At 38.1% G+C, this 23426-nt stretch overlaps 1 protein-coding gene across 2 annotated transcripts in view; it reads left to right on the top strand.

Annotated features, from left to right (window-relative positions):
* Positions 1 to 23426, top strand: part of COPG2 (COPI coat complex subunit gamma 2) — a 151458-nt gene that overhangs the window by 110489 nt on the left and 17543 nt on the right. For both annotated transcript variants that reach the window (XM_023207842.1, XM_023207843.1), the window contains 10 exons: positions 777 to 844; positions 2887 to 3075; positions 11022 to 11117; positions 11430 to 11673; positions 13704 to 13779; positions 14781 to 14884; positions 15476 to 15601; positions 16747 to 16809; positions 17558 to 17697; positions 18256 to 18427. In XM_023207842.1, coding sequence (XP_023063610.1) covers positions 777 to 844; positions 2887 to 3075; positions 11022 to 11117; positions 11430 to 11673; positions 13704 to 13779; positions 14781 to 14884; positions 15476 to 15601; positions 16747 to 16809; positions 17558 to 17697; positions 18256 to 18427 — 1278 coding nt within the window. The remainder of the gene's footprint in view (positions 1 to 776; positions 845 to 2886; positions 3076 to 11021; positions 11118 to 11429; positions 11674 to 13703; positions 13780 to 14780; positions 14885 to 15475; positions 15602 to 16746; positions 16810 to 17557; positions 17698 to 18255; positions 18428 to 23426) is intronic.

The raw sequence follows: 23426 nt of genomic DNA, 5'->3' as shown, positions 1-23426 counted from the left end.
ATAGCTTATATGTAAATAGTTTATTTTAGTTGTTCCTTACTTTATTACTTCTTTTTTTAATGTTTCTATTTATGTATATAAAACTTCTGAAAGAATTTTATTTATATATATGTAGTTTATTAATAATAATTCTTTATTGCTTTTTTTAAAAGTTTTTATTTCCTCATATGAAACTTTTGAAAACATTTTACAGTTTTCCTTGGTGTTTAAAAAGCCCATTTGTTTTCAGAACTGTCAATATTTCTACCATTTAAGTTCAAGTATTAATGGGTATGCTAATTTTTTAAAAAGAAGAGCAAACTTTGTTTCCTATTAAAGTTTTTATAAGTGACCAAAAGTGCTTTTTCTTTTTCTTTTTTTTTTTTTTTTTGAGACGGAGTCTCACTCTGTCGCCCAGGCTGGAGTGCAGTGGTGCGATAGCTTGGCTCACTGCAAGCTCTGCCTCCCAGGTTCACCCCATTCTCCTGCCTCAGCCTCCCGAGTAGCTGGGACTACAGGAACCCCAAAAGTGCTTTTTCTATTTTGATAAATTTATATTTTTCATGTAAATTTTTTATGCTGTGATAAAATCTATGCATATTTTGAATGTGATTCATTATGTACTATATTTTCAGCTATATGGTATATGATGAGATGAGGAATATTCACAGCATATATAGGTAATATTCACTATATCTACATCTGTATTTTAGTTCTTCAACTTTTCGGTAGTTCTCCTAAGCCAGGAGTATTCACAGTATATATATGTAATATTATATATTATTATTATTTTTTAGTTCTTCAGCTTTTCTGTAGTTCTCCTAAGCCAGCCTTGAGATATGCAGCTGTGAGGACTTTGAACAAGGTAGGTGTTTCTTTGCTAACTGTTGACTTATATCAGTATCTAATTGAGAAACATTAAATGTGAAGCATTTGGTTTTCTCTCCAAGGTTAGTATATATGATTCATGGGCTTCACCTCTACAACACTTCACTTATATTTGGGGCCTTGGGGATGCCCATTTTTATTATTATTTAGCTGAAGATTATCACTCATTCTGACTTTTAAGCATTTTATATTCAAAAGCCACACTGTCCAGTATGGTGGCCATTAGCCATCAGTGGCTATTTCAATTTAAATTAATTAAAATAAAATAAAAAATTCAATCCTCAGTCACATGAGTCATACTTCTTGTACTCACAGCCACATGTGGTCAGTGGCTGTTGGACAGTGCAGATCTTGAACATTTCTGTCGTTGAAGGAAGTGCTCTTGCACAGTGCTGGTCTGCAGCAGCCCTGTCCAGTAGAAACCCAATGTGAATCACATATATAATTTTAAATTTTATAATAACCACATTAAAGTTTTTACGGTAAAATTAATTTTAATAGTATATTTTATCATAATATGTCATCTCAACATGTAATAGATATTGTTACATATCTCAAGTTTTTGACCTTCAGTATATTTACATTTACAGCATACTCAATTTGGATTAGCCACCTTTCAGATGCTTAGTAGTCACATGTTGCTGTCGGCTACATTATTAGACAGTATAGATTTAGAGGATATAATACAGAAACACAGAATAAATTAAATAAGCATAGAAAATGTAAATGAAAGTTAAATGTAGTAGAAGACTTGTCATAGGCAGTACATAATTATAAATTAATTGTGTAAACAATTGAAGAAAAGAGAAGTTTAGAGCAGCCATGGAATAAACCTTTATAGAACAACAATTTAAATTGTTTTTAATTAATTTATTTATTTTGGAGACAGAGTCTCACTTTGTCTCCCAGGCTGGAGTGCAGAGGCGTGATCTCGGCACACTGAAACCTCCACGTCCTGGGTTCAAGCAATTCTCATGCCCCAGCCTCCCAAGTAGCAGGGATCACAGGTACCTGCCACCATGCCCAGTGAATTTTTGTATTTTTAGTAGAGTCAGGATTTCGCCATGTTGGCCAGGCTGGTCTTGAACTCCTGACCTCAGGTCATCTGCCCACGTTGTCCTCCCAGAGTGCTGGGATTATAGGTGTGAACCACCAGGGCCTAAATTGTTTTTAAAGAGCTGATACAGGTCCACAATCCCTCATCTCTAATCTTGGGGCCAGATGTGTCTCAGAATTTGCTTTTAGATAACTTTTAGAAAGGTTATATGGTGTTATATCTTATTTACTAACCCCAGTGGGCCTGGGGCAGCATCCCACCATTAAAACACCTTAATATTTTTGCACAAAACATAGGACTATTCTTGTCAAGTGGTACAAATTAACAATTAAAGAGTTTCACATTAGTTTGGGTCATGTTTTGCTGTTAAAGAAATTTTCATCCCAATGCCTCGCTTTCCAGAGTTTTTTCAGATTTTCCAAATTGTGGGTAAGGGATTCTATACCAATACTGGGATACACAAAAAGATGGAACAACATCAGCAAAAACAAGGACACAGGAGAATGGCCGACTATGTAGTAACCATAGATAATGCAGTTTGGCTGGAGTTTGCGTGTTGAAATGCAGAAGTATTTTTTAAGTGCTAAGATATTAACAGTCTTTGTCGAGCACTGTCTACTATGCTAGATCCCGTTCTCAGTGCTCCTAACATCTAATAGACATATACGAACACGTGTACTATAAGGAAATACAGGCCAGTTATAATTTTTTAAAAATGGTAATGTTAGAAAGGTTATTGGTTACGTTAAAGGTTACTCTCTAACAAAAGAGAGTACGATGCTATACTCTGGCCGTTGATCATTTATTAAAAGATATACCTTGTTAACTGGAGCCATTCTTTTTGAAACAATGACTTTTAACTTACCCTGTCCTCTTTGGATTGCACTTACCTCAATTAAAATTTAAGTTCTGGCCTTTATCAAAAGCAATTTGCGTAATTTTTTTTCTTACCCTTCTACAAGGTGGCAATGAAGCACCCCTCTGCTGTTACTGCCTGCAATCTGGACTTAGAAAACTTAATCACAGACTCAAACAGAAGCATTGCTACCTTAGCCATTACTACACTCCTCAAAACAGGAAGTGAGAGCAGTGTGGACAGGCTCATGAAGCAGATATCTTCTTTTGTGTCTGAAATCTCAGATGAGTTCAAGGTAAGAGTTTAAACATGATCATGTTTTCTCCCAGTCTGTTGGCTGCCTATTTATTTTCTTAACAGTGTCATTTGAGAAGCAGAAGTTTTAAATTTTTATGAAGTCTAATTTATCAATTTTTTTCTTTCATAGTTATTACTGTTCCCTAAGAAACCTTTATCTACTTATTTTCTCATGCTTTAGGCTAAATGCTTTATGGTTTTAGATTTTACATTTTAGGCAGTGATCCAAGTTGAATTACTGTTTGTTTGGTAAGTTCAGTATTTTTTCCATACCGCTCTCTACTGTATTCTACCATAATTCGTTGGAAAGACTTCCTTTTTTCTGTTGGAGTGCTTTGGCACCTTTGTCTACAAAGCAAATACCCATATAGTTTGAGGTATATTTTTGGGCTTCTTATCATGTTACTGAACCGTTTGTCAATCCAGTACCATTACCACACTAATACTGATTAATGTAGCATTATGGTACCTCTTAAATGTCAAGTAGTGTGGTCTTCCAACTTTTTCTTTTTTAATATTCTGGTTCCTTTGCATTTCCTATGAAATTTAGGACTAGTTTATCAATTTCTACTAAACAAAGCCTACTAGGATTATGACTAGGATTGTGTTGAATCTCTAAATCAGTCTGGGGAGGACTGACATCTTAATTTAAGATTATTTTTTCTATTTCATCAATATGGTATATCTCTCCCTTTAGATCTTCTTTAATTTCTCTGAGCAGTGTTTTGTAGTGTTTACTCTAGAGGTCTTGCAAGTCTCTTGTTAAATTTATATCTAAATATTTTATGCTTTTGATATTTTATTAAAATTTTTTTATTGTTTACTACTAATGAAAAACTTTAAAAAAATACTTTTCCATATTAACTTGGTATCCTGTAACCTTGCTGAGTACCTTTACTGGTTCTAGTCATCATTATACACATTCCTTGAGATTATCTATATAAATAATTATGCCATTTGTGAATAGAAACATTTTTACTTCTTTATATCCAATCCAAATGCCTTTCCTTTATTTTTCTTGGCTAATTAAAAAAGTACTTCTAGAATAGGGTTGTATAGAACTGGTGAGAGTATGTCAGAGATGATAAAAAAATAAATTTCAGTTAAAAGAATAAAAGTAGAAACATTGTTTGCTTCATTCTTTCTTTATACTCAATCAAGTAGTATAACTAACCCTATTTACTCTCTACTTAGTATGCATCCAGACTTTCAAAAAACAAACTTTACCTGTATATTCAAGCAGACAGTTTTGTGCATCTGGTGTAGCAGTTGCTTGTTCCAGTTTTTTCAAATTGCTTTTGTAGGAGTGAGTTTTTTCCTAAAGACATATATTTTGTTATTAAGATACCTTGACTTTGATTTTGACTGCCTGTGGTAGTGGGATCTTGTGTGTGACCTCTTGAGCAGTACACAGGGTCAGTGGTATCTGATTCCTCCGTGACTTAGGGTACAGGCATTAGTTGAGGTTGTGGTGAAGTTTAGCTGGGGACCTAGAAACATAGTCTTCGGGCTCCAGTAGTGCCAGCAGTGCATCACGTGTGCCTGTTTTTAGGCCCAGCTTACACTGGCTCCAGTGTTGGTGGGTACTAGAGGGCTATCCCTGGGCCTCCAGGTGGCTTTGCTAGAAACAAATACTGAGAGCAATGAGCCCAGTGTGCGAGTGGGCTCTCCGGCCCCTGGCAGCTGGTGTGGTGTGGGTGATGGGCACTAGCGGTGTTGGAGCAACCCACAGGGTCACAAGCAGTCTGTGTTGGTGTTGGTAGAAGCTGCAATGGGTTGGATAGGCTAGGTTCCAGTCCCACAACTGCCTGTAGCAGGGTGGTGAGCATTATGCTAAGTGTGTTTAGGAGAGCTTGTTATATCCCATGTCCCTCCCCCAGTTGGGTGACAGCTGCAGCCACATCATCTCAAACTCAGCCTGAGGGTGGAACGTAGCCCAGCTTTAAACTCTCAAAATGGTGCCAGCTGTGGGCTTGTGACTAGAGGGTGGGGACCCTTCAGGTGAGCAGCATGGGCAAGAAGCTATGGGGAGTGTGGTCCGCTTGGGGCTTGGTCTCACAGCAGCCCATTGAAGAACATTGGATATTGCCCTAACTATGAGTGGGAGAACCTGGCTTTCCTGTCCCTCCTTTGACCAAGTGGTGGCTGCAGCCACATCAACTTGAACTCAACCCAAGGTGGGGCACAGCCAGCATTAAACTCTCAAAATCGTGCCATGGACCAGGGAGCAGAGAGGGAGGGGTTCCTCCCAGGTATGCAGTGTGGGCAAGAAGCTGTGAGAAGTGTGGTCTGGTCACACGTCAGTCTGACAGCTCCCTGCTACAGAGCAGTGAGTATGATCCTGGATATGTGTAGGATAGCCTGGTTTCCCTGCCCTCCTTGGCCAAGTAGCAGCTACAACTGCATCAGCCCTAACTCAGGTCGAGGAGAGGGCGCAGCCCAGTGCTAAACTCTCAAAATGGCAACCAGTGTGGGCAGGAAGCGGTGAGGAGAGCAGTCTGCGCACGTCTCAGTCTCACGGCGTCCTGCTGCAGGGCAGTAGATATTGTCCTAATGATGCATAGGATAGCAGATTTATCCTAATGCATATCCTAATTTATCCTATGTGTATCCTAATGATGCATAGGATAACATTTTTAGCATAATACCTACTGCCCTGCAGCAGAATGCTGTGAGACTGAGATCTCCCCTGTCCCTCCTTGGCCAGGCAGTAGCTGCAGCTATGCACAAGACTAATTTAAAATGTCAGGCAAAGGAGTTAGAAGTTTTGGAGGCAGTCTTTGTGGTGGTGAAGAGAATGACCTTTAGAATCAAAATCCCTGGGTTTAAATCCTGATTCTACCACTTATGAGATATGTGACCTCAGGTGAGTCACATAAATTCTTACTGCCTCAGCTTCCTTAGCTGTACAATGGAGATAATAATAGTACTTACCTCATAGAGTTATTGTGAAGTATAAATGAAATAATAAAGAATTAAGAATAATATATGTGTCATTATTATTATTTTATGTATGTGTAGCATGGAAAGAACTGCTAGTTCATAATTGATCTTTTAACATCTGCACACAGAATAGTTGAATATTGACTAAGTGGGTTATTTCTTCCTTGTTTTCAGTGCAGTTATATAAATCTCTTGAAATACAGATAGATTTGTTTCAGTTTGCTTTCGGTTTTGTATTTTTCCCCTTCCCATCTTTTTTTTTTTTTTTTTTTTTTTTTTTATGAGACAGGATCTCACTGTGTCACCCAGGCTGGAGTACAGTTGCATTATCATAGCTCATTGCAGCCTCAACCTCCCTGGGCTCAGGTGATCCTCCTGCCTTAGCTTCCCAAGTAGCTGAGACTACAGGGGCAGGCCACCATGCCTGACTAATTTTGCATTTTTTGTAGAGACAGGGTTTCACCATTGGGAGAAAGGCAAAAGGATTGATTGCCCAGGCTGGTCTTGAACTCCTGAGCTCAAGCTGTTCACCCACCTCAGCCTCCTGAAGTGCTGGGATTATAGGCATGAACCACCATGCCTAGCTGCATTTTCCCTACTTTCTATAGGATTTTTAGTCTTTTGTTTCCTTAATTTTTTTGTATATTCAGGATATTAGCTCTTTATCTGTGAAAGATGTTACGAGTATTTTCTACCAGTTTGTCATTTAACTTTTCTTATGATGTCTGTTGTCATGCAAAAGTGTTAATTTTTTTTAGGTAGTCATATTTACCAGCCTTTTATTTTATTTGACTTTGAGTCATAATTAAAAATTATATTCCCTTCAAAGTATAGAGTAATTCACTCATGTTCTCTTCTAATACATTTGTAGTTTTGTATTTTACATTTAGATCTCTGGTCTGTTGAATTTTTTTTGTTATATATGCTATGAACAGATTCAATCTTATCCTTTTCCATTGACTACCCAGGTAGTTGCCCCCCAAAATTTTATTTAAGGCCAGGTGTGGTGGCTCACACCTTGAATCCCAAGACTTTGGGAGGCCGAGGCAGGGGCATGCTTGAGTGCAGGAGTTCAAGACCAGCCTGGGCAACATAGTGAGACCCTGTCTCTACAAAAAAAATACAAAAATTAGTCAGACATGGTGGTGTACACCTATAATCCCAGTTACTTGGGAGGCTGAGATGGGAGGATCGCTTGAGCCTGGGAGGTTGGAGCTGCAGTGAGCTTTGATGATGCCACTGTACTCTGTCATGGGCAACAGAGCAAGATCTTGTGTATTAGTCTGTCGTCGCACTACTATATATAAAGAAACACCTGAGACTGGGTAATTTATAAAGAAAAGAGCTTTAATTGGCTTACAGTTCTGCAGGCTGAACAGGAAGCATGGCAGCGTCTGCTTCTGGGGCAGCCTCAGGGAGTTTTTACTCATGGTGGAAGGCAAAACAGGAGCAGATGTCTTACAAGGCAGAAGCATGACCAAGGCGGGTGTGGAGGGGTGTCACACACTTCTAAATGACCAGATCTCACAAGAACTTACTATCACGAGAACAGCACAAGCAGGGAAATCTGTCCCCATAATCCAGTCACCTCCCACTAGGCCCCACCTCCAACATTGGCAGTTACAATTCAACATGAGATTTGGGTGGGGACACAGATCCAAACCATATTACCTTAACTCAAAAAAAGTTATTTTAATTTTTTCTATAGACAATTAGGGGAAAGCTGAAAGAAAATTTTTAAGACCATCTTTGCCCCAGTAATTTGAGACATCATCTTTATCATATGTACCTGAGTTTGTATGTTCATACAAACTCAAAAAAGTTGCATACGTACTTGAGTTTGTGTCTAGAGTGTCTATTCTACTTATATATTGGTCTGTTTGTTCATATACTACTGCTACACTCTGTTCTAAATATAGAAGCTTTGTAGGATGCTTAGCCCTCCATCATAGTTCTTTATTTTTATTGTTTTCCTGGCTATTCTTACATGTTTCTTTTTTTTTTTTTTTTGAGATGGAGTTTCATTCTTGTTGCCCAGGCTAGAGTGCAATGGCTTGATCTCGGCTCACTGCAACCTCCCCCTCCCAGGTTCAAGCAATTCTCCTGCCTCAGCCTCCTACGTAGCTGGGATTACAGGCACCCACCACCACGACCAGCTAATTTTTTGTATTTTTAGTGGAGACAGGGTTTCACCATGTTGTCCAGGCTGGTCTTGAGCTCCTCACCTCAGGTGATCCACCCGCCTTGGCCTCCCAAAGTGCTGGGATTACAAGCGTGAGCCACTGTGCCCAGCCACATGTTTATTTTTCTAATGAACTTTAGTATCAAGCTGTCTAGCTTCATAAAAAAACCTTGTTGACATTTTCTGTTGGGATCACATTAAATTCATAAGTTAGGGGAGAACACATATCCTGATGATGTTTGAACATCCTGAGAACAAGGATGTCTTTTAATTTGTTTTTATTTTTTACTTTTTATTTTTTTTGAGACGGAGTCTCGCTCTGTCACCCAGGCTGGAGTGCAGTGGCCGGATCTCAGCTCACTGCAACCTCCGCCTCCCGGGCTCACGCCATTCTCCTGCCTCAGCCTCCCGAGTAGCTGGGACTACAGGCACCTGCCACCTCACCCGGCTAGTTTTTTGTAGTTTTTAGTAGAGACAGGGTTTCACCGTGTTAGCCAGGATGGTCTTGATCTCCTGACCTTGTGATCCGCCCATCCCGGCCTCCCAAAGTGCTGGGATTACAGGCTTGAGCCACCGCGCCCGGCCGGATGTCTTTTATTTTGTTCAAATCGGCTTTTATGCCTTTTAAAAATGTTGTTTACAAAATATTTTTATATTAGTTTTGAATGGTTTTAAAATGCTTATTTCTAAATAACTTACCTTTTTCATTGCTATTATAAATGTTTTTTATTCCATTTTATCTTCTACCTGTTTATCATGTATGTATATGAATATTACTGGTTTTGCATGTTAATTATATATCCTGCTACCTTGGTGAATTATTGAGTTAGTTTTATTATTCATTCTCTAGGGTTTTCATATATACCATCATGTCATCTAAAAACAAACATATTTTTGTTTGTTTTGTCTTCTGCAATTCTTGTTTCTTTGTTTTCCCTTATCTAATTGCATTGGCTAATATCTCCAGAATAATGCTAAATAATTATGGAGATAGTGGCATCCTTGCATCACTTCTGACCTCAATGGGAATGCCTCTCAGGGTTCCATATTAAGTAATATGCTGGCATTAAGATTGAAGTATATATGTTTACTTTATGGACATATCTATTCCTTTTTTCTTTTTAAGAATGTTTATTAGGAATGGATGTTGGATTTTATCAAAGACTTTTCAGCATTTTGGATATTATCCTCTGACTCATGAATGTGATGTTATTTTATCAATTTTCTAATGCCAAACCATCTTTACATTCTTGATAAACCCCATTTCATCACGGTGCATTATTTCTTTAATGTAGTGTTAGAATCTGTTAACTAATATATTACTTTTAGAATTTTTACATCAATATTTATAAATGATTTTAGTGTGTAATTTTTCTTTCTGTACATATATGCCATCTTTATTAGGCTTAAGTATCATTGCTTCATACAAACATTATGGAAATTTTCTTTCATTTTCTATGCTCTGAAACTGTATATATGGATTTGGGGTTATCCAATTATTGGTAGACAATTCTGAATTATCCATGCCTCTCTTTTCTGCACATCTTGCAAGTTAGGCACTAACTGCCGTCTGTTTCCTGCTATCACAACTGTGTTCCCTTTCCATAATACAAGACATCTTCCAGCCTTAGAAGATAGAGATCGTGTCTCCCTCTAAAGGAAAGGGAAGATTTCCTTGCAGCCCCAGAAAATACTAATAGTATTTGGAGCAAAAAGCCCTCTGGAGCAAAAAGCAAACATGTTTATGGTCCAATATAATAATGTTTTTCTTCAGAAAAAAGGACAGGCATGCTTACTCCCCACTGTAAATGTTCAGGTTCCATCCTTAGGGTTCTTATCCAGCCTACTACAAGACCAGGTATTATCTGGCTCTTTGTATTGCACTTTGGAAATTGGGGCTCAGGAAACCCACCCCAAAATGCTCATACTCTGGCTACTGCTACCGCTGTGAGTAGTTAACTGTCTTTTGTCACTGAGCCAGGAGTCTCATGTTTTCTACCAGCATCCATGAAATTGTGACAGGTTAACTTGTTAGCCACAAGTAGGGTAAAATCTCACATTCTTCATGCATCTTGACACAGGTCTGTATTTTTATTTTATTTTATTTATTTTTTGAGACAGAGTCTCTCTGTGTCACCCAGGCTGGAGTGCAGTGGTGCAATCTCAGCTCACTGCAACCTCTGCCTCCCAGGTTCGAGCAATTCTCATGTCTCAGCCTCCCCAAGTAGCTGGGACTTGCAGGCCCACGCCACCACACCCGGCTAATATTTGTATTTTTTTAGTAGAGAACAGTATTTCACCATATTGGTCAGGCTGGTCTCGAACTTCTGACCTTTGGTGATCCACCCACCTTAGCCTCCCTAAGTGCTGGGATTACAGGGTGTGAGCCACCGTGCCTGGCTGACACTGGTCTTTCAAGTTGTGGTAAAATTCCCCTAGAAACCATTTTGTGAAGTAGATCCTTGATAGCTTTCTCTATTTCTTCTGTGGAAATCAGTCTGTTCAAGCTTTTTATCTTTATGGTTCACTTTAAAATCTTTGATGTGATTATTTGTCTGAGGCAGAGGGAAGGGATCTCTTGAATGAACTTTATTTTTACATTGCTTTTTATTTTCCTTTGTGGTCTCCTTGGTTATCTTCCATGAAGAACAAGTATTGTCATTTTAGGCAACAACAGTGTCTTATTACCTTGCAGTAAGTAAGTAGGAAAGTATGTTTAGTAGCCAAAGTTACAAAGGTGAATGTCTTTTCTGTGCTTGCTTTTGATAGGTGGTGGTTGTACAGTCATAAAAGTGAATATTCTTTTTGTTTTTCTACAGGTGGTGGTTGTACAGGCAATTAGTGCTCTCTGTCAGAAATATCCTCGAAAGCACAGTGTCATGATGACTTTCCTCTCCAACATGCTCCGAGATGATGTAGGTAGACTACTTTTTAATCATAGGAAGTGGCTCTCTTAAATTCTTAGGATTGCCATGAAATACCATAGTGTTTTAAGGAGATTTCTTTATCATCTCAGTATGCCTCTCAAGTAGTACACTAAGTCTGGTTACTGTCTTATTAATAAACATGCCATTGCTCTACTTTCCCCACTTGGAGAAAAAACACTTTTTTCTTTCAAAAAGGTGGGAAATGAAATTTGAATTTTATAAGCATGAACCTTGGAGTGTAAGCATTTCTCCAAAACGTGTCCCTAGAATGAATGGCAGTTTTATCTTCTTTTTTGCCAGGGAGGCTTTGAGTACAAGCGGGCCATTGTGGACTGCATAATCAGCATTGTGGAAGAGAACCCTGAGAGTAAAGAAGCAGGCCTAGCCCACCTTTGTGAATTCATTGAGGACTGTGAACACACTGTTCTGGCTACTAAGATTCTACACTTGTTGGGCAAAGAGGGCCCTAGAACGCCTGTCCCCTCCAAATATATCCGCTTTATTTTTAATAGGGTTGTCCTGGAGAATGAGGCTGTCAGAGCTGGTGAGTCATTGGAACACTGATATTGATGATGCTGATCTTTTGAAATACTTAGGAGAGTGATAATGAAATTGAAAAATGAAGTTGCAGGATCTGTTGGATGGTGGGATTTTAGAGCATGCTTAGGGCCCAGATATCTTTCTTTGTACTCAATTTCCATCCTCATTTTTGCCTTAGATTAGAGACAAATAACCCTTCACTTTCAGTGTGATAGGAGTACTGTGATGGCTTATCTGTTTTTTCAGTTATAGTCATAATTATGAATGTTTGTAGAATTTGTTTATGTGTTTCTATATGTATATTTTTAAGTGACTTTTCCTCCCTAATCTTTCTTCCTCTTAGCATATGAATAGATCCAAATCTCTCCCATTAAAGATGTAAACTCTCTATAAGCCTTTCACTAGCTACTGACTCTATACTTTCCTTCCCCTCGTAGATAAACTGGAAGTAGCCATTATTAGTTGCCTGCATGAATTCATTATCCATTTTTCTCTTTAACTCAGTATGATGTAGCTCTCCTTTAAAAACCCTCGGAAGTAATTTTATTGAAAATTACTTATAAACTAGTTGTAAAATCAAGTTAGATACTTTAATGTTCTTATCTTTGTTTACACTCAGTCCACTTGATGTGCTATTGACTGAACACTTGGTGAAACCCTGTAGCCTTGGTTTCCACAATAGCCTACATGTTTCCATCACTCCTCACTCTTATTTATAGAGCTCTTCTTCCCAGCCCCATTCCTTAAAATATTAGTTCTCTGTAGGGTTTTGACTTCTCAGCATCTACATTCTTCTTGGTGATCATTTTCAGAGCTGTGACATTCCAGTCATGTCTCTTTCCTGAACTTGTTTGTCCAAATAACTTAAAGCACTTCAAATTCAGCCTGAAATTCAAACTAACCTCACATTCATCATCCACTCAGTTATCAAGATAGAATCTTGTTCTGCTGCCTTACAGGCCCTATCTGTTATTTAGCAAAGTGCTTTCAATTGTGTCTCCTTAATATTTCTTCATTCTCTCTTCTGTTTTCATGGTGCTGATTGAGGCTCTCATCATTTCAGATGCCTAACTATCTGACTGCTTCTAGACTCACATATATCCAGCCTATTCTTTACACTCTGCTAAAAAAGGGGGGGGGGGGACTTTCAAATATGCATATTTATCTCATATTTAATATCGTTTAATAATGAGATTAAACCATACCCTAATTTTGTTTCATTTCCAATCTCTCGCTTGTCTCTTCTTGTCTCCAACATGGGTCCTATGCTCAGCCTTCCCCAACTGTCCAGTAATATACCACACTTTCTTCTCTGGGCAGCGGCCATTTGAACTTGTTGTTTTCTCTGCCTGTAATCCTGCTCTTATCCCGCCTTTTTCCTCTGGCTAACAGAACTTGTTCTTCAGATTTTAGCTCAAGTAATATGTGTTAACTCCTTGTCTTAGTTTTCCACCACCAATTCTGATTTAGTTCCTTTCTGTGTATTCACATAGCATACTGGATATATTTCTTCCATGGACTTACTATGATGTGCCATAATTCTCTCTCTACATTCCTATCTTTCCCACTAGAGTACAGCTCCTTGAGATCAGGGACATGTCTTTTATCTGCCCCAGTACTTAGCACAGTTCCTGACAAAAGTTTGGTGAATGATGAATCTTTGTTGAATGAGAGGAATTTTAATAATAGAATTTCTTTTTATGCTTGGGGCTGGTTGTTTGAGATTAAAGCTTAATCACATCAGTGTGATATATAAGGGGTTGTGGTGGGGTGGAGATATAGCTCCTACAGAAAATCTATATGAATCTTTTTCCTCAATTCTTGGAAGATTTTCCTATCTTCCAAGAGCTCTCTTGGGCTTGCAGAATTCTGTTTCTGCTTAACAGTATCAAAGAAATAAGATCAAGAAACAATAAAACAGGAGGGTTTATCTCCACTAAACATGGGAACACTTTTCTAATTTTTTTTCAAATGGTTATTGGTTAACTCTGAGAAACCAATATTTATGTAGCATAATTGTATGCTTCATTATAGCTGCTGTGAGTGCTTTGGCTAAATTTGGGGCTCAGAATGAGAGTCTTCTCCCAAGCATCCTTGTACTCTTACAGAGGTAAGTTAAATAATGTCTTTTTTTAAAAAAATAAGAATTCTATATGGTTAAATAGTGAAATCCTCATTGTATCGTAGAGCAGATGTACTCTAAGGCCTAAGAGTAGAGCTGTTGGAGCAAGTCAGGGGCAAATGGCAATTCCTTTCTCTTTTTAGTAATTATGTATACCTCTCAATCAATTTGATGTGCTATTGACTGATCACTTCATGAAAGCCTCTAGCCTTGGTTTTGCAATAGCCTACATGTTTCCATCACTCCCCACTCTTATTCATAGAGCTTCTCTTCCCAGCCCCATTCCCTAAAACATTAGTTCTCCATAGGGTTTTATGTGCTAGGTACATGTCGCGTTAGACTTTGGCTTTCTCTCACATGATTTTGAGAAAGTGACTTAAATACATATGCCTCAATTTGTACAACAGGCTTACTTAAAAAAGCTATTAGGTAATTCACTATGCAGAGTTGAAAATAATAGTTTTTCATTGTTTTCATGACTCTGTGTTTGATGAGGAAAAGACTTGCTTTAGCAAACTGTGTTTGCATCTTATAATTGAAGCAGATAAATTACAAGCCAAAGGTTGGCTAGTTTACATAAATTGTCATTTGAGCAATAACAATATCTGGATTTTGAATTTATCTTTTTAGTCCTTAGAAAGTATAATACTCCCATTTCCTAATTACAAAAAAGTCTAAGTCTTCAACAGGGTCATGTGGTTACAGATGGAAGAAAAGACTCCAGACTGCTATTTCATGTTCTTGCGCTCCTCGTTATTTTAATGGCTGCTTCTGTAGTGCTTGTGATTCACAATAACAGTATTTCTTTAGTAATTCAGAACGGTACCCAAGATTTGTGGAGACTTTAGGAGCTACTGTTGGCTATTGTTGAGCACTTTTTTAAAGATAGTATCAGATGACGACCTGAGCTGTGTCCTTTAGATTTGGTAGTAGAGCTATTGGAAGTCTTTGGGGTACTGTGACATGACTCTTCTGTTTCTCCTGGACAGGTGTATGATGGATACTGATGATGAGGTACGAGACAGAGCTACCTTCTATCTGAATGTGCTGCAGCAGAGGCAGATGGCACTAAATGCCACATATATCTTTAATGGTCAGTGAAAGCCAAGGATGTACACTTTTGTTCCTCAAATGGTGCCTAGGAAACATATTTCATGATTTGCATATGAGCTAACTTCACTAGGCAAATGTTTGGTTTTTGTCTTTGAATGCGCTTCCATTTCTAGAGAAACCTGTGTTTATAGGACAGTTTCTAATTTGGTAATGGTAATTCCTATGCAACAATCTATAAGAATATAGATTGGACCCTTACATTTTTTAAGAACGTTGCTCACTTATTCCTGGTTCTCCTTGAACTCCCTCTTGGATGGGTTTACCTTTTTCCCGTGTTCTTATGCTATCGTTGTTCCCATATAGCTAAGTCGCTTTCTTTTCTGGGAGGTACATACATTTTGTTGAAAATGTGTATGCTATGCTCCCATGTTTCCCTGAATGAAATAAGCCAGTTTATAAGTTTATAAGGTAATTTCAAGAATATCCTTTATTTTTATATTTAGATTATAAAGCTTTTGGTTATATTTTTCTCTTCCTTCAGAAAGCTTTGATAAATATTACAAACCTGGGCCTATTTAGATTTGAGGATTGGCAAGAGGTTATAATGCTGAGATTTCTCTGTGTTTCACAGGTTTGACGGTCTCCGTACCAGGGATGGAAAAAGCCTTACACCAGTACACGTTGGAGCCTTCAGAAAAACCATTTGACATGAAATCAATTCCTCTTGCTATGGCTCCTGTCTTCGAACAGAAAGCAGGTTAACTCTATTCGTTTTTCTGTGTATAAGTAGTTTTGCAAAACTAAAAAATATTAGCATATTTTCTCTAATACTCATTTAATTGTCACTTTTTTTGTTTGTTTTGGAGATGAAGTCTCACTTCCGTCACACAGGCTCATGTGCGGTGACGCGATCTCGGCTCACTGCAACCTCCACCTCCTGGGTTCTCCTTCCTCAGTCTTCCAAGTAGCTAGGATTACAGGCATGCACCACTACGCCTGGCTGATTTTTCTAGTTTTAGTAGAGACTGGATTTCACCATATTGGCTAGGCTGGTCTTGCACTCCTGACCTCAGGTGATCCACCTGCCTCAGCCTCCCACAGTGCTAGGATTACAGGTGGGGAGCCACTGTGCTCGGCCGATTGTCACCCCTTCTAAATCTTTTAGATTTAAGACCTATTTTTATTAGAGTTTTAAAAAACTCCTGGTTTTTACATAAAAGCAGTAATATGAAATACACTCCAAGATAAAGGTTTTTTTTTAAATGCAAAGTGTTACAGTATCTGAAGTCAGTTGCCACTGTGCATCTCAGAGCAGTTAATAGTGCTGTTGCCTCCTATTTTTATTTTCTGAAGTTGATAATCTTTAAGTTAATTGATTTTGTTATTGGAGGTTTGTCTTAAAAGAATTTATGGGACACAATCATAAAAAATATTCCCAAAGAATATGTAATTTTAAAACTTAAAACAAAACAAACCAAAACAAAAACAGAAGACATAAATGTTTAGTGGTTAGAACACAAAACTGGGAAGAAAAAATTTTATGCTTATTTTCAACATTTTCAGTTTTTCTGTTGATATAAGTAATTTTTCCTATTTTGATCATGAGAAGATTTTTTAAATAAATTGTTTTTCCTTTTCTGAGTAATTTTTGTACATCCTAGTCCATTTAAAGCAAATTCTATATTTTTAGGGCTTACTTTATGATTCCACAACATATGTTCACTATATACATTTTAATTTGAGTGTCCCCCCATCAGAAGTGACAGATACCCTGGAAGTATGATTTAGTAATAGCTCATTATATATCTGCTAGAAATGTCTGCTCTGCTCTCTTTCTGTCTGCATTGCTAGCTTGATAGTACGGGGAGAAGTTCACTTACTTGCTCATATCTGTCTTTATAGAAATCACATTTGTGGCTACTAAGCCAGAGAAGTTGGCTCCTTCCAGGCAAGACATTTTCCAAGGTACGATTTGATGGTTAGACGTAATAATCTTGCCCCTTGGCATTGTAAATATAATAAAGTCCACCAGTCTTACTCAATTTGATCAGTTCTCAATATAGGAAGGCTTCATGTGGCTGAACACCATAGGGTATAGTTGCTGAGGCTACCCGGAGTCCAGGAACTTTCCAGTTTGTAATTGCTAACTGGGAATGTTTTTCTTTTCTGTATCTCGTTGGTTAACAGGGAACTCATTGTAAAATAAGTATTTAGTTTCTTTTTTCTTTTCTTTTGCTTTCATTAATATATAAGCTCACTTACTTAAAAGATTATTTCACTAAAACTTGGTGACATATTAGTTGAATGTTCAACTATTAGTAAGGCTATGGAAACTAAAGCTTTTTTTTTTTTTGAGACAGAGTCTCGCTCTGTCGCCCAGGCTGGAGTGCAGTGGTGCGATCTCGGCTCACTGCAAGCTCTGCCTCCCGGGTTCATGCTGTTCTCCTGCCTCAGCCTCCTGAGTAGCTAGGACTATAGACGGCCGCCACCACGTCCAGCTAATTTTTTTGTATTTTTAGTAGAGGCGGGGTTTCACCATGTTAGCCAGGATGGTCTCAATCTCCTGACCTCATGATCCGCACGCCTTGGCCTCCCAGAGTACTGGGATTACAGGCGTGAGCCAACGCACCAGGCCAACTAAAGCATTTTTTAAGCATCCAGAGTAACGTCTTTCCCTGTCTTCTTCATAGCCTGCATTCTTTTTTCTTGATAGAACAATTGGCTGCCATTCCTGAGTTTCTGAATATAGGACCCTTGTTCAAGTCTTCTGAGCCTGTTCAACTTACAGAAGCAGAGACAGAATATTTTGTTCGATGTATCAAGCACATGTTTACCAATCACATTGTGTTCCAGGTAAGATAATGCCCTTGACTCCTGTAGGGATTTAGTGTAAACTGGTATGCTTTGAGACACATATCCTTTACCTATAATTCTAGTTTCTTTTATAGATAATTAATTTGGCAGAATTTCTGGTTTTCTTGCTTAACGCCAGAGCTATAGAGATCCCTTCATGTGATGGGCAACTTTTGATGGTTAAAATCTAAAGGACATAAAACTGAAATGTGTGAAGAAGTTGGACAACATAAAGTATAACCAATTTTTTTAAATCATCATTTAACATCAGGGTAGATTAAGTGGGCTAATTCTAAGAACTTAGATTTGACAGCCATCAGACTTCTGCCATCTTGTTTGGTACAGCAGTCTCAGGAAAGAGAAAAAACTGATGAATAATATAAACAAAAGACCTCAACAATAAGGCTCTCCCTATTGCCAAAAGAAGAATCTTAGGAGGAGACCTACCCTGCTCTTTAGAGATAGAAGGTATAGTGGGTTCCAGAGCTGAGTAGTGGGTTATGAGTGGGAAGAATAACTTGTTATCCTTCACAACTTTTCCATTTACTGACTTTTCAGTTTGACTGCACCAACACTCTCAATGACCAGCTGCTGGAAAAAGTGACAGTGCAGATGGAGCCATCAGATTCCTATGAAGTGCTGTGTTGTATCCCAGCCCCCAGCCTTCCTTATAACCAACCAGGAATATGTTACACTCTTGTTCGTTTGCCTGATGATGACCCTACGGCAGGTACTAACCCTTAGAAGGGGGAGATACTTACGTGATTCAGAATGCATTACCTTGAGAGCTCTTCAACTCTTCAAATGCTCATTTTAAGAATGTGATGCTTTTCTAGAATTTAATGTAATGATAATGAATGTGTGTGTGTACGTGTTTGTGTGTGTGTGTGTGTGTGTGAATATATATGTTTATAAAATTGGTTACTGCTGCAGAAATAATTTTAAAACTAAATCTCTGAGTAAAATTTGCTAAACACTTCATCTTAAAAGAGAAACTGAGTGTGTATAGCACAAAAAGGAACTCAAGCTTTCTGTTGGAATAATGTGACCACTTGTGACAGTTCATATACCTGATGTCTCCTATGAAGAGTCTTGACCCACTTCTCCTCGAAGTTTCTATCTAGTTAGATTGAACTTGGTTGTGTAGTAGATGGTTGGCATTTTAAAATACATCATTTTCAAAGGTCCTGTAGCATAAGGCTGGTGTCTGAGAGCATGTCTCAGCCTAGTGAGTGGCTTAGCCAAGCACGTGTGTCCACATTAAGGGCTTTTAATTCCCAGCTTGACCCATATGCAGTCTTTGCAGGGGGAAAAACAGCCCCTAAAAGGCAGCCAGCTAGTGTCAATAGTAGTATTTACTTATTTGGAGACTTGGGAAGGTCTCATGACCTATCTCTTGTGAATGTCAGTATTTGTTCTACTTGATTCCCCCCACCACCATTTTCCTCCTTGATTTCTTCTCATATTCATTGCACAATATTCATAACTGTTACCCAGTTTTCACAGAAATAAGCACACACATCACATTTATGTTTTGAACAACTTTTACTGCTCGTAAGTACAGGAAAAACGGAAGTTAAAAAATTAACAAATACTGGGGAAGTTACAGAGTTACAAGAAATCATAAAAGCACTAGTAAATAGTTATCCCTGGTCATCATTCAGTTACATTTGGGGCTTAACCTGCTTTCTTTTAGCCCCTCTCCAAACTCCCTTCTTAGATGTTGGTTCCTGGGAGCCTCTGTCCAGTCTTATCTGTGTTGGGTGATAGACCAGGCTACTCAGACTCTAGCACGAGGTAGATTCAAGTTGGCACCACTGCTGTGTCTGAATCCCAGGCTGTTCCCTCTGGCCCTGGGTGGAACTCTACTTCTATCCTCTAGCCACCCTGGATCCATAACCCCCTGAGTAGGAAGGCACTTTCCTATCTGGCCTCCAGTATTTCTCCTTTGAGCTCGAGGTTATCTGGCTTTAACCTTTAATTACCTCCTTTACCCCTTTGTGAGGTTTCTCTAGTTCCATCTCCTTATAACTTCGCTTTCTCTCCTGGTCTGTTTTTCTCTCCAGTTAGATTTGTCTGAAATATGTCCACTAGCCAGTAATTAAGCTGGCTCTACTCTTAAGTAAACCTAGTTTTATTTACCCTTTTCTAAACTAGTATTTGAGCCCAATCTTAATGTAGTGCTGTGGCTTCTACGATTGTCTGGAGAGACTCTGCACTTCGTCAGTTCTTTTCCAGTAGCCATCCTTCCGTGTTTCCAAATTCCTCCCGCTATTCTACCTCTCACTATTCTACCTCTCACCAACGTCCTGTTTTTGAAGGGATGCTATTACTTTGCCACTTACTTTCAGAGGGAAGTGAAATGCTGAACCCATTGAAGAATCAGTCCCTTGCCAATTGAGAATACTAGCTCTTCCCACTTCCCCAGGTTCATTTTGCTAACTAATAACTCAGGTGGCTCACACCCCAGGAAGTAGTCTTAACAGAATCTAAGAAGTACAATTTTATAATACCAAAATACACAAAACAGCAATATAGAAATTACATATAGCATAGGAGAAAACCAACAACAACAGAAAACATTTCCACCAAGAGAGAAAAAGAGGAGAGGTTTTCTTGCCCCTGTTCACTAAGGATTTTTAAAACACAGATCTTACAAATTAGCCCAGAGATTTCAACATTTGGTCTGCTGGCTGTGGACTCTTTTGCTTGATGGTTTGTTTGATTTTTGTTTATAAAAGTTTGGCATTTAGGGAATTATTTAAAGTTTCGTTAGTAGTAAGTTTATATTTGACCCATCATATACCTACTTAAAAACAAACTCCTTTCTATTTAGTTTTTGTCAGAATTCTCCAATTTTTAATCCATGGCCAATCTAAAGTCTATGCTATGCAATGAAAGAAGTGAAATACCAGGGCATAGATGGTAATAGGTATCTTCTACCCATTCCTTCCTTTTTGCATTTTCCCATCACAGATATTCCAAATTTTACCTATCACCTCAAGGTCTTAAACATCAATATGTCTCATTTCAGAAAAATAATATTTTTCCTTATAATCACAGTGAAAAAACAGAAATTCTTGGTTTGATTTCCTTCAACTTGAGAACAGTATAGCATAATAGGAAGAAATAGGGGTTTGATAGACAAATGAGGATTTGAATTCTGGCCCTGCTACATACTGACTGTGTGATCTTGGACAAATTATTTGATCTCTTAGAACTGTTATAGGATAAAATGAAATGAAATAATAGGTAAATTGCTTCACATGGTGCCAGACACATAGAACCTTTTAGTGTTTAATTCTAGAATTATCCACTTTCTTCCTTTATCCTCTCTAAAAATCAAGTCTTCTAGAGTTCAAAAGACACATATCCTCTAATCTCTTCCAGAAAGTTGTTCCATCAATTATCCTTTATTTGATCTATCTTTAATCTTTTCTACTCCCCTTTACTTTATAAATGTATAAAAATCTACCCTATCTGAAAAAATTTGCTTTAACCCAACATCAATATATTACCATAACACCTTCTCGCAAAGGTTGGGCAATTTCCTGAAAGACTAAGGACATCCTAAGTCTCTATGTAATTAGTCCTACTTATTATCTTTCTTCCTCCAAGACTTTGTCCTTTACCTAAAAAGTTTTAGAAAAGCCTTTAAGGCAACATTCCTTCTAAGCATTCATTCTCTTTCAGCAGCTCTGTTTCCCCTGAATATTTATTGCACCCGTAACAATATATATTATATACACAACATTCTACCAGTTGTTCCCCATTTTGGACCTTTTTAATGCCACTACCAACTTAACTTTTTATTCCACTGCCTATTCAGAACCATTCTAATCTTTATATTGCTTTTATTTATCAGGTTTTATTGTATCATATTTCTTGTTATCTGGAACATTTCAACAAATATTAATAACTTATTTTAAAACAGTCTTTAATAGAAAATACTCATTCTAAGATCAGCTGTAACAGTACATGTACGTGAGTTTATTTTCTCTAATTTTCATTGGAAATATTGCCTGCCATATAATGATTCATAATTATTTTAATTTCTCGACTTTCTGCCTACACTTCCTTAAAGTGCCATCTTAAGCTACTATATAATCTGATGGACCCCGAGGTCTTCTCTGAATCTGTAGTCACCCTTCCATTATTTTTTGTTCAGTATTAACCATATTAACTTGGCATTCTGTACTAAAAACACAACTTCAGTTAAGTAAGATTTGCCTCAGAGTTTTTTACTTTTAACACTTCCACTCACCCACTGGGATCCATATTAATGAGGCTCAGTGAAACTACATTCTTCTAAGCCAAGCATTTAATCTGAATTTTAACTCAAATACTAAAAAAAAGCAGGATTGGTAGAACATTATGATTCAGCCACCCTTTCCCCTTCCTTTAGCACTAGAATTTGTTTCAGCCTGGCTTTAAAATCAATATTCCTACAGTCTAACCCATTGAAAGATCTGCCAGGATTCTCAGTCTGAGATCTCCTTATTTACCAACTCATTTGTCTTGTACCCAGTCTGCCATTCGTCAAACTCACTGAAATTGCCCTAATTTCCTTTCAAGCCATCTTCCTGTCCTATTTGATATCCCTTTTCTACCCCATCATCCTCAATGTCTCTAGTTTTTATTGCTGACTTTACTTAAATGATCCTATCTCTACAGAATGCAATTTAATCATGGCATACCCACTCATTTCTGCCTTTTGCCTTAGGGGAAAAACAAAACAAAACCCTGTTCTATTGGTACCGCCTAATCTTTGTTCATCTGTCCTTGAAATCGATTCACAATGTGAATATGTATAAGCTTCCTCCGTGACCCACCTCCAGTGTTCAAAACATTTTCTTCCTGTTCTCTTGGTGTCCAACATACTTACCTGCATCCTTGACTAGTAGAACTGAGTTCTGAGGATTGCTGATGAAGCTCATCCTTCAGACTCCACTTCATAAACCTATCTCTACGTCGGACCGTTTATTCTCCTGACTCTAGCATTCATCACGTGTTTCACTCAAGGAGCTTTAAGGCAGCCACCAAATTCCCTAATAACAAATTATTTCTATATGCTTTTCCTCTTCACCATTATTCCATACTTTGGATCAAGGGGCAACAATACCCACCGTACCAACTCTTGACAGTCCTAAATCTCAAAGTGATTTAAACTGTATACTGTCCCCTTAATTTCATTCTTGTTAAACAGAGTAATACTTCCTTCTCATTTTGGCTCTGCTGATTTTGTTGGAGACCACATTAAACACATAGTAACCTATGTCCAACCCCCACACTTGCAAATTTTACATTGTTAATTGTTTGCTTTCAAAATCCTGACCTTAGTGATTGCCATCACTGCCTTCCATATCAGTTGGGGTTGCTTTACCATCACCCTCTACAAAGTTTCTTCTTTTTCTGTTTTCCCATTCAATGAAATAGTTACCATGACAGGTGAAGTGTTGTTACCCCACTTGCTTGTCGTCTAGGATTTAACTTCTATTCCCTAAAATCTTCTTACACTCAGTCATGATACCGAACGTACCACTGACTTGCCCCTGAGATTTGCCAGTGCCGCCACTTTGGGAACTCTGCATTCCACCTTCCCCTATTCCATGTCAGCCCTTTTACTGATACTAAGCCCAGCAAAAATTTATAAGGTTATCTCCCCTCATCTCACCTCTCCTTCATTCCTCCCTTGGCTTACCCACACCATGCTTTCTCCTCCATGACCT

This window comes from Piliocolobus tephrosceles, chromosome 8, assembly GCF_002776525.5.
Source record: "Piliocolobus tephrosceles isolate RC106 chromosome 8, ASM277652v3, whole genome shotgun sequence".
Classification (NCBI taxonomy): Eukaryota; Metazoa; Chordata; class Mammalia; order Primates; family Cercopithecidae; genus Piliocolobus; species Piliocolobus tephrosceles.
The sequence above is the reverse complement of the archived record's forward strand: the minus strand, read 5'-3'. Positions and strand labels throughout refer to the sequence as shown.